Raw genomic sequence first — 12,596 nt, 5'->3', positions numbered from 1 at the left:
TACCCCCCCATCATGCCCCTCGGTCAGTCACAGACCCTCCATCATGCCCCTCGGTCAGTCACAGACCCTCCATCATGCCCCTCGGTCAGTCACAGACCCTCCATCATGCCCCTCGGTCAGTCACAGACCCTCCATCATGCCCCTCGGTCAGTCACAGACCCTCCATCACGCCCCTCGGTCAGTCACACACCCTCCATCACGCCCCTCGGTCAGTCACAGACCCTCCATCATGCCCCTCGGTCAGTCACAGACCCTCCATCATGCCCCTCGGTCAGTCACAGACCCTCCATCGTGCCCCTCGGTCAGTCACAGACCCTCCATCATGCCCCTCGGTCAGTCACAGACCCTCCATCATGCCCCTCGGTCAGTCACAGACCCTCCATCATGCCCCTCGGTCAGTCACAGACCCTCCATCGTGCCCCTCGGTCAGTCACAGACTCTCCATCATGCAGTTGGTTACACGAATGACCTGAGGTGGCAGTAGTGAGTATAAAATGGCAAACTTGCATCAAGCCCCTTTAACCTCTTAACTCCCGCCTGAGCTGAGAGGATCTTTTTCCTCACGTCATCAGATTTTTTTTCCATCATTTTTTTTGTTGGGTGTTCAACTCATTTTGGTAACTTTTTGGTCATTTTTTTGGTCATTTTTTGTCACTTTTGTCAAATTTTTTTCTTTTTTTTTGTCTTTTTTTTAAGCATTTTTTTGTTAAAAAAAAAAAAAAAGTCAAATTTTTGTGATTTTTTTGTCAATTTTTTTAGCCAATTTTTGTCATTTTTTTGTCATATTTTGTCATATTTTTGTCTTAATTTGTGACATTTTTGTATTTTTTTTGTCCCATTTTTGTCATTTTTTCGTCAAAAAAGACATAAAAAAGACAAAAAAATTACAAAAAATTACAAAGAAAATACAAAAAATGTGACAAAAATGTGACCAAAAAAAGACAAAAAAGACAAGAAATTACAAAAAAAATTACAAAAAAAAATTACTAAAATTGACAAAAACTGATGAAAAAATGACAAAAATGTGACAAAAATGTGACAAAAAATGACCAAAAAATGACATAAAAAAGACAAAAAAATTACAAAACTGTTTTAAATACCCCCCCCCCAAAAAAAAGATGGAAAAAAAATCGGATAACGTGAGGAAAAAGATCCATTTACATGAGTTTTGCAGATCTTAGCTTGAGGTGTTACACTGGCCTACAGGATTTGGGTAAAGCTGAACTGGAGAAAACGCTCTCGGTTCAGGCGGGAGTTAAGAGGTTAATGTATCTCTGATGTAGCACCAGACCTTTTTCCCCACGTCCTGTTGACAGTGTTAAACACATCAGGCTCTTGGTGAGATTGTAGAAGAACAAAGTAATGAAGAAGTAGTTTTTACTTTTACAAACATAACCGGAACAGGCAGTGACTGATTGAGTTAAAATTAGAAAAATATATAATCAACGTGTCACAGATGAGCATCGATCTAAATCCAAGCTCCCAAAGCCCCGGACTCCTCAGACCTGGTCCTCGGCCCTCGTGAGAGCCGGCCACAGTGACTGTATTATTAACTCACGCTCAGGATGAAAGATCGAGACTAAAACAATGAATTTCCGCCCGAGGATAAACGATTAGAGGCGCAGAGTCGTTCATCTCACTCCTGCCGCTGTGAGGATGAGCAGAGTCGGAAAAGGCCAGGCTGGATTTCCTCCTGGAGCCATAAACATGTCCCATAACACGTGAGGACCTACCCCGGCGTCCTCACAGGAGACGGGAGTCCAGCATCGATTACGTTTTTATGAGAACTGTCCACGAATGCTGAGCCGGGTCGTTATTCTCCGTGACAGGGCGAGATATTCCAGCCGTAAAACCTGAGCGTTTCATCTGCGAGGTCGAAGAAACATCTGACCCCCTCCTTGTGTTTGCAGGAGCCATTCACCTGGTGTTCCACTCCTCAGGGAACCACTACGTGTGGAGGAAGGTCACCTCCACCGTGCACAACATCATCGTGGGCAAGCTCTGGATCGACCAGGTCTGTGGGGGGGCCGGGGGGAGGGGGGGCGGGGCTCTGAGGGATTAACTGTGGGTAAAATGTGTCATGTTGTTTTCTTTTATGTTTCTGTTATTGAGGAGAACAGTGGCAGTGTCTTTACCCATCCCTCTTCCACCCCTGCTCCCAGGGGTTTCTTGCAAAATGTACAGAGACAGCATTAAAAAAACATAGTCAAAAAGAAAATAAGAAAGAAAAATAATAATAATAATAATAATGAATAAATAAATAGTAAATAAAATAAAATAAACAACAAAGAAATTAAAAAATAATAATAGTAAAAAATAAATAAACAAAAAATAATAATTGTTAAAAAATAAATAAACAAAAAAAATAATAATAGTAAAAAAAAAATAAAAAAAAATAATATTAGTAAAAATTAAATAAACAAAAATAATAATTGTAAAAAATAGAAAAATAAAAAATAATATTAGTAAAAAATAAATAAACAAAAAAATAATAGTTAAAAAATAAATAAACAAAAAATAATAATTGTAAATAATAAATAAACAAAAAATAATAATAGTAAAAAATAAATAAACACAAAATAATAATTGGGAAAAAATAAGTAAACAAAAAATAAAAATAGTAAAAAATAAATAAACAAAAAATAATAATAGTAAAAAAATAAATAAACAAATAATAATAATAGTAAAAAATAAATAAACAAATAATAATAATAGTAAAAAATAAATAAACACAAAATAATAATTGGGAAAAAATAAATAAACAAAAAATGTATAAACAATTAATTTAAAAAATAATAATGAAATGTAAAAATGTGTCATGCTATTGGTTCAAGGCAACAATGTCCCCGCCTTAACCCAGCACATTTACTCCAGCTTTACCCAAATCTAAAAGCTTCTCGACTGCAGAGTGACAGTGTAACGCCTCATTTGAAAGCTAAGGCCCACTAACTTTATCGCCGCGTTTATGTCACATTTTTGAAGCGGTTTTGTCGTGTTTTTGAAGCAGATTTTAGATTTGGGTAAAGCGACATGTGCCGGGTTCATGTGGGGTGAGTCTGTCTGATCAAACCTGCACCGTAATGTGATTCTCAGCCTTTAGTTTAATGCAGATTATTACAAGGTTCTGGACACCATGAGATCTTTATTCTTTTACATATTTATCATGGCCACGCCCACTTTAACAAGCTCAGGATTGTGATTCTTGTTGTGTCCAGTCCGGAGACATCGAGATCATAAACCACCGGACGAAGGACAGCTGTCAGCTCAAGTTCTCCCCCTACAGCTACTTCTCCCGGGACGTCCCACGGAAGGTACGGCTCCGCCCACACTGCTCGACGAAACACCGCACAAAGCTTTAAACGTGTTCGAGATCAGAACGTTTTTATTGCCGTGGTCATAACAGGGTCACGGTCGTGAAACATGGAACATAAAACTTTAGATAAATATAAAACTATTAAGACTTTAAAGCAGGGGTAGGCAACGTCAGGCCCGGGGGCCAAATCCGGCCCTCCAGCATAGAACCTTTGGCTCTCAAGGTGATTTTGAGAAATGTTATTATACAAATCAGAAGTACTTTAATCGTGTTAGAGTTTAATCTTAACCTCTTACCACCCGCCTAAACCAAATGCATTCTGTCCTCTTTGGCCGTTATATAGGTCTGTGTAACGCCTCATTTGAAAGCTAAGACCCACAAAACTGATCTTTTTCCTCGTGTTGTTGTGTCACCTTTTGTATGTTTTTTCGTTCTTTCTTTTTCTGTCACTTTTTGTTGAATTTTTGTCACTTTTTGTTGAATTTTTGTCACTTTTTGTTGATTTTTTGTCACTTTTTGTTGAATTTTTGTTGAATTTTTGTCACATTTTTTGTTGAATTTTTGTTGAATTTTTGTCACATTTTTTGTTGAATTTTTGTCACTTTTTGTTGAGTTTTTGTCACATTTTTGTTGAATTTTTGTCACTTTTTGTTGCGTTTTTGTCACATTTTTGTTGAATTTTTGACATTTTTTGGTTGCGTTTACATCCTTGTTTTCTTCTCATTTTTTGTGGCTGTTTTGGTGCTTTTTTCCCCAAGAAGCTTTTTGATTAGGGTAAAGCCAAACTGGAGAAAATGGGATCCGTTCAGGTGGGAGTTAAGAGGTTAAATGAGGCGTTACACCTAGAGGCTGTAAGCTAGAGTTGAGAAGCTTTTAGATTTAGGTAAAGCTGAACTGGAGAAGATGTGCTTGTTTAAGGCAGGGGGTTAAGTACTGTAAAAATGTGAGAAACTCTGTCAATTACTTCAAACTTTCCAAATAGGAAACACCAAATGAGGTCATAAATGATGCACAGCACTGGCAACTGTAGAAAATGGTGCTTTACTTTTGGATAAAATTGTCAGGTTCGGCCCTTGGTCCTTTTACAATAAAGAAAATCGGCTCCACCAAACAAACCTTCAAGAGAATGACAGTTATAACTTTCCTATTGACTCTGTGCATAACTTAAAATCAAAACAATGCCGCCCAAGAAGTGACTTCCTGTTTCGATCCAGCTCACCAAAATAAAAGCGAGTGAGTGAGTGAGAGCTGCATCAAACTCTCACCAATGAAACAAATAAAATCAACTTATACAAATATAATATGATCAAAATCAATAGGAATAATATAAACCTGTCTCAGTGGTTCTCAGGCCTCTCTGGTCCTCTGCTGCCTGAGCTCCGCCCCTTTGTCCAGGGCTGTGAACCTGTGACAAAATCAGCCAAGAATAATACATTGTAGCAGTGCATAACACCTGTGCTGAGTCAAGGTTACTCAGGTTATAAAGTATTAATATTAGGTTGAACTGAAGTGGCTCAAACATGATCTTAAGTGTCCTCTGTTTTGTTTTGTTCCCCGTGTGCAGGTGACCGGGGTGGTGTCCGACAGCTCGGGCCAGGCCCACTACATCCTCTCTGGGACCTGGGACGACAAGATGGAGAGTGCCAAAATCCTCCAGAGCAGCAGGGGGAGCTCTGAGGGCAAGCAGAAGACGGTGTACCAGACACTGTCCCCCAAACTGCTGTGGAAGAAGTACCCCCTGCCGTGAGTTCTTCACTCAAAAACCCGTCAGGCACTAACGTGAGGAGGCCGGGGCTGTTTGCATTACTGCATTAGCATTAGCGTTAGCAATACTGCATTAGCATTAGCGTTAGCATTACTGCATTAGCATTAGCGTTAGCATTACTGCATTAGCATTACTGCATTAGCGTTAGCGTTAGCATTACTGCATTAGCATTAGCGTTAGCATTACTACATTAGCATTACTGCATTAGCATTAGCGTTAGCATTACTGCATTAGCATTAGCGTTAGCAATACTGCATTAGCGTTAGCATTACTGCATTAGCGTTAGCATTAGCATTACTGCATTAGCATTAGCATTACTGCATTAGCATTAGCGTTAGCATTACTGCATTAGCATTACTGCATTAGCATTAGCGTTAGCATTACTGCATTAGCGTTAGCATTACTGCATTAGCAATAGCATTAGCATTACTGCATTAGCATTAGCGTTAGCATTACTGCATTAGCAATACTGCATTAGCATTACTGCATTAGCATTAGCGTTAGCATTACTGCATTAGCATTACTGCATTAGCATTACTGCATTAGCGATAGCATTAGCATTACTGCATTAGCATTAGCATTACTGCATTAGCATTAGCATTACTGCATTAGCATTACTGCATTTTAGCATTACTGCGTTAGCATTAGCATTACTGCATTAGCAATAGCATTAGCATTGCTGCATTAGCGTTAGCATTACTGCATTAGCATTACTGCATTAGCACTACTGCAGTAGCACTACTGCATTAGCATTAGCATTACTGCCTTAGCGATAGCATTAGCATTACTGCATTAGCGATAGCATTAGCATTACTGCATTAGCATTAGCGTTTGCATTACTGCATTAGCACTACTGCATTAGCACTACTGCAGTAGCACTACTGCATTAGCATTAGCATTACTGCCTTAGCGATAGCATTAGCATTACTGCATTAGCGTTTGCATTACTGCATTAGCGTTAGCAATACTGCATTAGCATTAGCCCCACAAAAGAGCGACAAAAAAGTGATGAAAATGCGAAAAAAATACGAAAAAACGGGTAAGAATCTTATATCAGTTTTGTAGGCCTTAGCTTTCAAATGAGGCGTTACACTAGAGGCTGTAGGATATGATCTGGAGGCGGTTCTGATGTGAGCTGTGGTGCGTTCAGGGAGAATGCGGAGAAGATGTATAACTTCTCGTCGCTGGCGCTGACGCTGAACGAGCCGGAGGAGGGCGTGGCCTCGACGGACAGTCGCCTCCGGCCCGACCAGAGGCTCATGGAGGACGGACGCTGGGACGAGGCCAACGCCGAGAAGCAGAAGCTGGAGGAGAAACAGCGAGCGGTGAGGAGGAGGAGAGACGCCGAGGCCTCCGACGCTCTGGACGAAGGTAACGGACACGGACACGAGCGTGAAGCTCAGAGCCGGGTTTACACCGAGGGCGGGGCGTTTGTTTCAATACCGGGACTTTAAAGGGATAGTGCTAGATCATATGCTCAGGAGGGACAGTCTGCTGTGAAAACGTGAGATATCATGACACAAATTAAGGTTAGGGCCAGGGAAATGGTTAACCTCTTAACTCCCGCCTGAACCGAGAGGATCTTTTTCCTCACGTCGTCACATTTTTTTCCCAACATTTTTTTGTTGGGTGTTCAACTAATTTGTGTAACTTTTTTTGTCTTTTTTTTTATCACATTTTTGTCATTTTTTCGTCAATTTTTTATAAATTTTTTGTCACATTTTTGTCTTTTTTTTTTTATCACATTTTGTCATTTTTTCGTCAATTTTTTATACATTTTTTGTCACATTTTTAACATTTTTTTGGTCAATTTTTTATCAATTTTTTGAATTTTTTTTGTCACATTTTTGTCATTTTTTCGTCCGTTTTTTCGTCCATTTTTTCGTCCATTTTTAATCAATTTTTTGTCACATTTTTGTAACTTTTTTGTAATTTTTTATCACATTTTTGTCATTTTTTTGTCACATTTTGTCACATTTTTGTAATTTTTTCATCAATTTTTTATACATTTTTTGTCACATTTTTAACATTTTTTTGGTCAATTTTTTATCAATTTTTTGTAATTTTTTTGTCACATTTTTGTCATTTTTTATCACATTTTTGTCATTTTTTTGTCACATTTTGTCACATTTTTGTAATTTTTTTTGTCAATTTTTTATACATTTTTTGTCACATTTTTGTCATTTTTTTGTCACATTTTTGTCATTTTTTCGTCAATTTTTTTTGTCAATTTCTTGTGACATTTTTGTGACATTTTTGCCACTTTTTCATCAATTTGTCATCCCTTTTTTGTCAATGTTTTCTCACTTTTTGTCACATTTCCATCATTCTTTTCGTCTCAGTTTTGTTGCTATTTTCACAGCTTTTTTCCAGAAGCTTTTGAACTGGGGTGAAGCCAAACTGGAGAAAATGTGCTTGGTTAAGGTGGGAGTTAAGGGGTTAACCTTAAGGATTAGGATTATTTGTATTTTTAGACAAACCAACTCATAGATCTATACAAACTCACAGCAGACCGTCCCTCCGGAGCAGACGATCCAGCACTAACCACTTTAAAGGGACGTTTCAGGATGTTTGACATAGGGCCTCAATTCCTAGTTATCCAGAGTGTTGCAGTGTGTTTTTTTTGTAATTTATGCAGTTCTTATATTTGAAGAGTTTCGTGGTGCTAGGCTAGTGCATGTCTATGGTATCAGCTAGCCTGCATTAAAAACAGTGTGACCCGCTCCACAGAGCACCTGAGGCACTTATAACACCAGACTAACCATATAAATGTTTGGAATATAACTGACCTGCATCACATGAACGATCGCATTTTGAGGGACTATTTTCTCGCAGATCACTCCGCCGCTGCGTAGCTTATACAACCACGAAGCTGATGCTGCTCAAATATAAGGTCTTTTAAATGATGGACACAGACATTTATATGGTTAGTCTGGTGTTATAAGTGATTTGCCTCAGGTGCTCTGTGGAGCGGGTCACACTGTTTTTAATGCAGGCTAGCTGATACCATAGACATGCGCTAGCCTAGCATTAGCCTAGCGCCACGAAAAAATCCAGAAATCAACAACACTCTGGATAACAAGGAAATGAGGCCCTATGTCAAAAATCCTGAAATATCCCTTTAACCATACTTGGTTTTCGATACCGAGACTAAAATATTTGTCTATAACCAAAAAACAGAATAATACGTGAGGGAAAAAAAAAACGGGGGGAAAAATCAGGGGGAAAATGGGGAGAAAATAGGGAAAATATCAGTAATTAAAAATTGGCAAAAATTAGGGAAAATTTGGGAATATGGGAAAAAAAAGAAGAAAATAAAAAGCATAAAAGCAAAGGCGAGACGCTGCAGGTGAAAGTGCTGATGTCATATCTTTCATGTCAGAGAATAAAAATAACCAAACTGACCCCGGACGCTGATTATTTTGTGGCGTTTTCTCTCGAGGTGGAGTAACCTGGAAGTCGCTTCACAAATACTGACAGATTTTTGTGAATGACCTGAGATGACGCTGTAATCTAAATATGGTCATTTCCTTCTGTGAGAGACGCATTTTTGACAAAAAAATGACAAAAAAATGACAAAAAATGGCAAAAAATGACAAAAAATGACCAAAAAAATGACAAAAAAAGGACAAAAAAAATGACAAAAAATGACAAAAAAAGGACAAAAAAAGGACAAAAAAATGACAAAAATGTGACTAAAAAAGACAAAAAAATGACAAAAATATGACAAAAATATGACAAAAAAATGACAAAAAATGACAAAAAAAATGACAAAAAAATGACAAAAAAATGACAAAAAAAAATGACAAAAAATGACAAAAAAAGGACAAAATAATGACAAAAAAATGACAAAAAATGACAAAAAAAATGACAAAAAATGACAAATAAAGGACAAAAAAATGACAAAAAAAGACAAAAAAATGACAAAAATATGACAAAAAAATGACAAAAAATGACAAAAATATGACAAAAAAAAGACACAAAAAATGACAAAAAATGACAAAAAATGACAAAAAAATGACAAAAAAATGACAAAAATGTGACAAAATATGACAAAAAAAATGACAAAAATGTGACAAAAAATGACAAAAATGTGACAAAAAACTTGGAAAGAAAATCTGATGACTTGAAGAAAAAGGTCCTCTCGGTTCAGGCGGGAGTTAAGAGGTTAAAGGAATCTTCGATCAATTATTTAGATTTCGTTGCTGAAGATATCGGCCATTTTGGACATTTTCATGCACAAAACGCCTTATTTTTTATATACAAACATAAAATGACAGAAAACTTGCAGTACATTTTTCTCTCATATTCATATCAGTGATGTTCAGCAAACGTTTCAAATTGAAATCTCTTCTTTTAATTATTTTCCCCATTCACCTGCAGCGTCTCACCGTAACACAAATAACGATGTGAGGTCTAAGTTAAGCTTCGGACGCGTCGACTCTTTAAAATCCGGATCATCCACGTGATCTGTGTGAGAATGTTAGTCTGGTCCTGACTCTCTGACTGTGTCTAACCCGTGGTGTCTCTCCTGTGCTCCCCCTGGTGGTCAGAGTATGACTGTGATGACCTGGGTGAGTCGTCCCTTTGTTTCTCTGTGTCTGTGAGGTGTGTGAGGTGTGTGGGGTGTGTGAGGTCTGAGGTGTGTGGGGTCTGAGGTGTGTGGGGTCTGTGAGGTGTGTGAGGTGTGTGGGGTCTGTGGGGTCACATTTTTGTCATTTTTTTGTCACATTTTTTGTCATATTTTTGTCATTTTTTTGTCCTTTTTTTGTCCTTATTTTGTCCTTTTTTTGTCCTTTTTTTGTCACAATTTTTTTGTCATTTTTTTGTCATTTTTTGTCACATTTTTGTCACTTTTTTGTCATTTTTTTGTCATTTTTTGTCACATTTTTGTCATTTTTTTGTCACTTTTTAGTCATTTTTTGTCACATTTTTTGTCACATTTTAGTCATTTTTTAGTCATTTTTTGTCACATTTTAGTCATTTTTTGTCATTTTTTATCACATTTTTTGTCACATTTTAGTCATTTTTTTAGTCATTTTTAGTCACATTTTTGTCATTTTTTTGTCCTTTTTTTGTCCTTATTTTGTCCTTTTTTTGTCCTTATTTTGTCCTTTTTTTGTCACAATTTTGTCATTTTTTTGTCATTTTTTTGTCATTTTTTTAGTCATTTTTAGTCACATTTTTGTCATTTTTTGTCACATTTTTGTCATTTTTTGTCATTTTTTTGTCACAGTTTGTCACATTTTTGTCACATTTTTGTCACATTTTTTGTCATTTTTTTGTCACATTTTTGTCACATTTTTGTCATTTTTTGTTATTTTTTGTCACATTTTTGTCCCATTTGTGTCCCATTTTTGACATTTTTTTTGTCATTTTTTGTCACATTTTTGTCACATTTTTGTCAATTTCTTTTGACATGTTTGGGTAATTATTGCCACTTTTTCATCAATTTTTCGTCACTTTTTTGTCAATGTTTTCTGTGGGGTCTGTGAGTTGTGTGAGTTGTGTGAGTTGTGTGAGTTGTGTGAGGTGTGTGAGGTGTGTGAGGTGTGTGGGGTCTGTGAGGTTTGTGAGGTGTGTGAGGTGTGTGGGGTCTGTGAGGTGTGTGAGGTGTGTGAGGTGTGTGAGGTTTGTGGGGTCTGTGAGGTGTGTGAGGTGTGTGTGGTCTGTGAGGTCTGAGGTCTGTGAGGTGTGTGAGGTCTGAGGTCTGAGGTCTGCACGTCTTCATGTCGTCCTCTCAGGAAACTCTGCTTCCTGATGTGTTTTTTATCTGATGTAACTGATCGATTGAGTTGTTTTGAGAAATGCAATTATTCAAAACACGATAATCTGTTTTAAATATTACTCATTTCATTCATCCTTTGGACATAATGTACTTTTTAACTTGTTTTGTTTATTAAAATTTTAGAAACACTTCTATACCAGAGGCCAGCAGAGGGCGCACTTTCCCCTTCTGCATTGAACAGGGTTTTAAAATCTGTCAAACTTGATATTATCCAGAGGCGTTTTACCTTTTACAACAAACACATGTAAAGTCAGGGTGTAATAACCCACAGTATGTAATAAATGTAATTAGAAGATTTATTTAACCTCTGAACTCCCGCCCGAACCGAGAGGATCTTTTTCCTCACGTCATCAGATTTTTTTTCCATCATTTTTTTCATTTTTGTAACTTTTTAGTCATTTTTTCGTAATTTTTTGTCACATTTTTTTCACATTTTTGTCATTTTTTTGGTCATTTTTTTGGTCATTTTTTTGGTCATTTTTTTGGTCATTTTTTTGGTCATTTTTTATCACATTTTTGTCACATTTTGTCACATTTTTGTCATTTTTTTTGTCATTTTTTGTCACATTTTTGTAATTTTTTCGTCAAATGTTTATCACATTTTTGTAATTTTTTTTGTCATTTTTGTCACATTTTTTTCACATTTTTGTCATTTTTTTGGCATTTTTTGTCACATTTTTGTCATTTTTTGGGTAATTTTTTGTCACATTTTTGGAATTTTTTTGGTCATTTTTTGTCACATTTTTGGAATTTTTTTTGTCATTTTTGTCTTTTTTTTCACATTTTTGTCATTTTTTTGGTCATTTTTATCAAATTTTGTCACATTTTTGTAATTTTTTTTTCCATTTCTTTGGACATTTTTGTGACATTTTTGCCATTTTTTCATCAATTTTTCAGCGTTACAAAAAACAGCTTGGTTTCTTTTGTTGTAACTAACCTCAGGAGGAAGATCAGCTGTAGAAAGTTCCAAAACATTAGGGACCAGGTTCTAAAGTTGTTTTTAACGCGTCTTAATTATAATGATTTCTAATGGGGGACTAGTGGCTAAATGCAGGTAACAGATGTTTCAGACTTTTCATCCTCAATTTTGGCGCTGTCTGAAGTCAAAATTGCCGCTTGTGTCGTGTGTGAAGACTGTTCTGAACATGCATGTGCTGAGCGTTCGTTTACACGCGTGTTTTTCCGCTGCAGGGCGGGAGTACGAGGGCTACCAGCCGCTGTGGTTCACCCAGAGACGGAGCTCCGTCACCGGGGAGATCAACTACGTGTACAGCGGGGGCTACTGGGAGGCCAAGGACCGGCAGGACTGGAGCGTGTGCCCCAGCGTTTTCTGACCCCGGACTCAGCGCCGCGGGAACACGCGTGTCCTCGCCGCCGACCGACACGGGAGACGAGCCCAGGCAGTGGGTGTGGCCTAAACACGACATCGCCGTGGATACGACAGAGAGCAGAGATTTTTATTGGACACGAGTGAAGAAGAATGTCTTTGATGAAAACACTTTGTAAACTGGTCACAGCGTCCGGTTTGTGGTTCAGTGTGTGTGTGTTGCTTCCCTGATGGAGTCACAGATACAGAATTGCTCGTATGTGTCATGTTCGAAGCAGCCGGTGAGGGAAAACAAAGATGAAACTGAACTTCTCCCATTTCTCCACCATGACTTCATGATGAATCTATTTTTCTACTGAATAAACACTTTGGCCGAGCTCGATCTGCCGCGTCGCGCAGCGTC

At 37.6% G+C, this 12,596-nt stretch overlaps 1 protein-coding gene across 1 annotated transcript in view; it reads left to right on the top strand.

Moving 5' to 3' along the window:
• osbp2b (oxysterol binding protein 2b) overlaps positions 1-12,230 on the top strand; it is an 81,569-nt gene extending 69,339 nt beyond the window's left edge. The window contains exons 10-14 of the mRNA XM_079552288.1: positions 1,911-2,014; positions 3,216-3,311; positions 4,878-5,056; positions 6,229-6,449; positions 12,058-12,230. Of these exons, the coding sequence (XP_079408414.1) occupies positions 1,911-2,014; positions 3,216-3,311; positions 4,878-5,056; positions 6,229-6,449; positions 12,058-12,200 (743 nt within the window). The 3' untranslated portion in view covers positions 12,201-12,230. The remainder of the gene's footprint in view (positions 1-1,910; positions 2,015-3,215; positions 3,312-4,877; positions 5,057-6,228; positions 6,450-12,057) is intronic.
• Positions 12,231-12,596: the final 366 nt, after the last annotated feature.

The sequence above is a fragment of the Gobius niger genome (assembly GCF_951799975.1).
Source record: "Gobius niger genome assembly, chromosome: 1".
Classification (NCBI taxonomy): domain Eukaryota; kingdom Metazoa; phylum Chordata; class Actinopteri; order Gobiiformes; family Gobiidae; genus Gobius; species Gobius niger.
The sequence above is the reverse complement of the archived record's forward strand: the minus strand, read 5'-3'. Positions and strand labels throughout refer to the sequence as shown.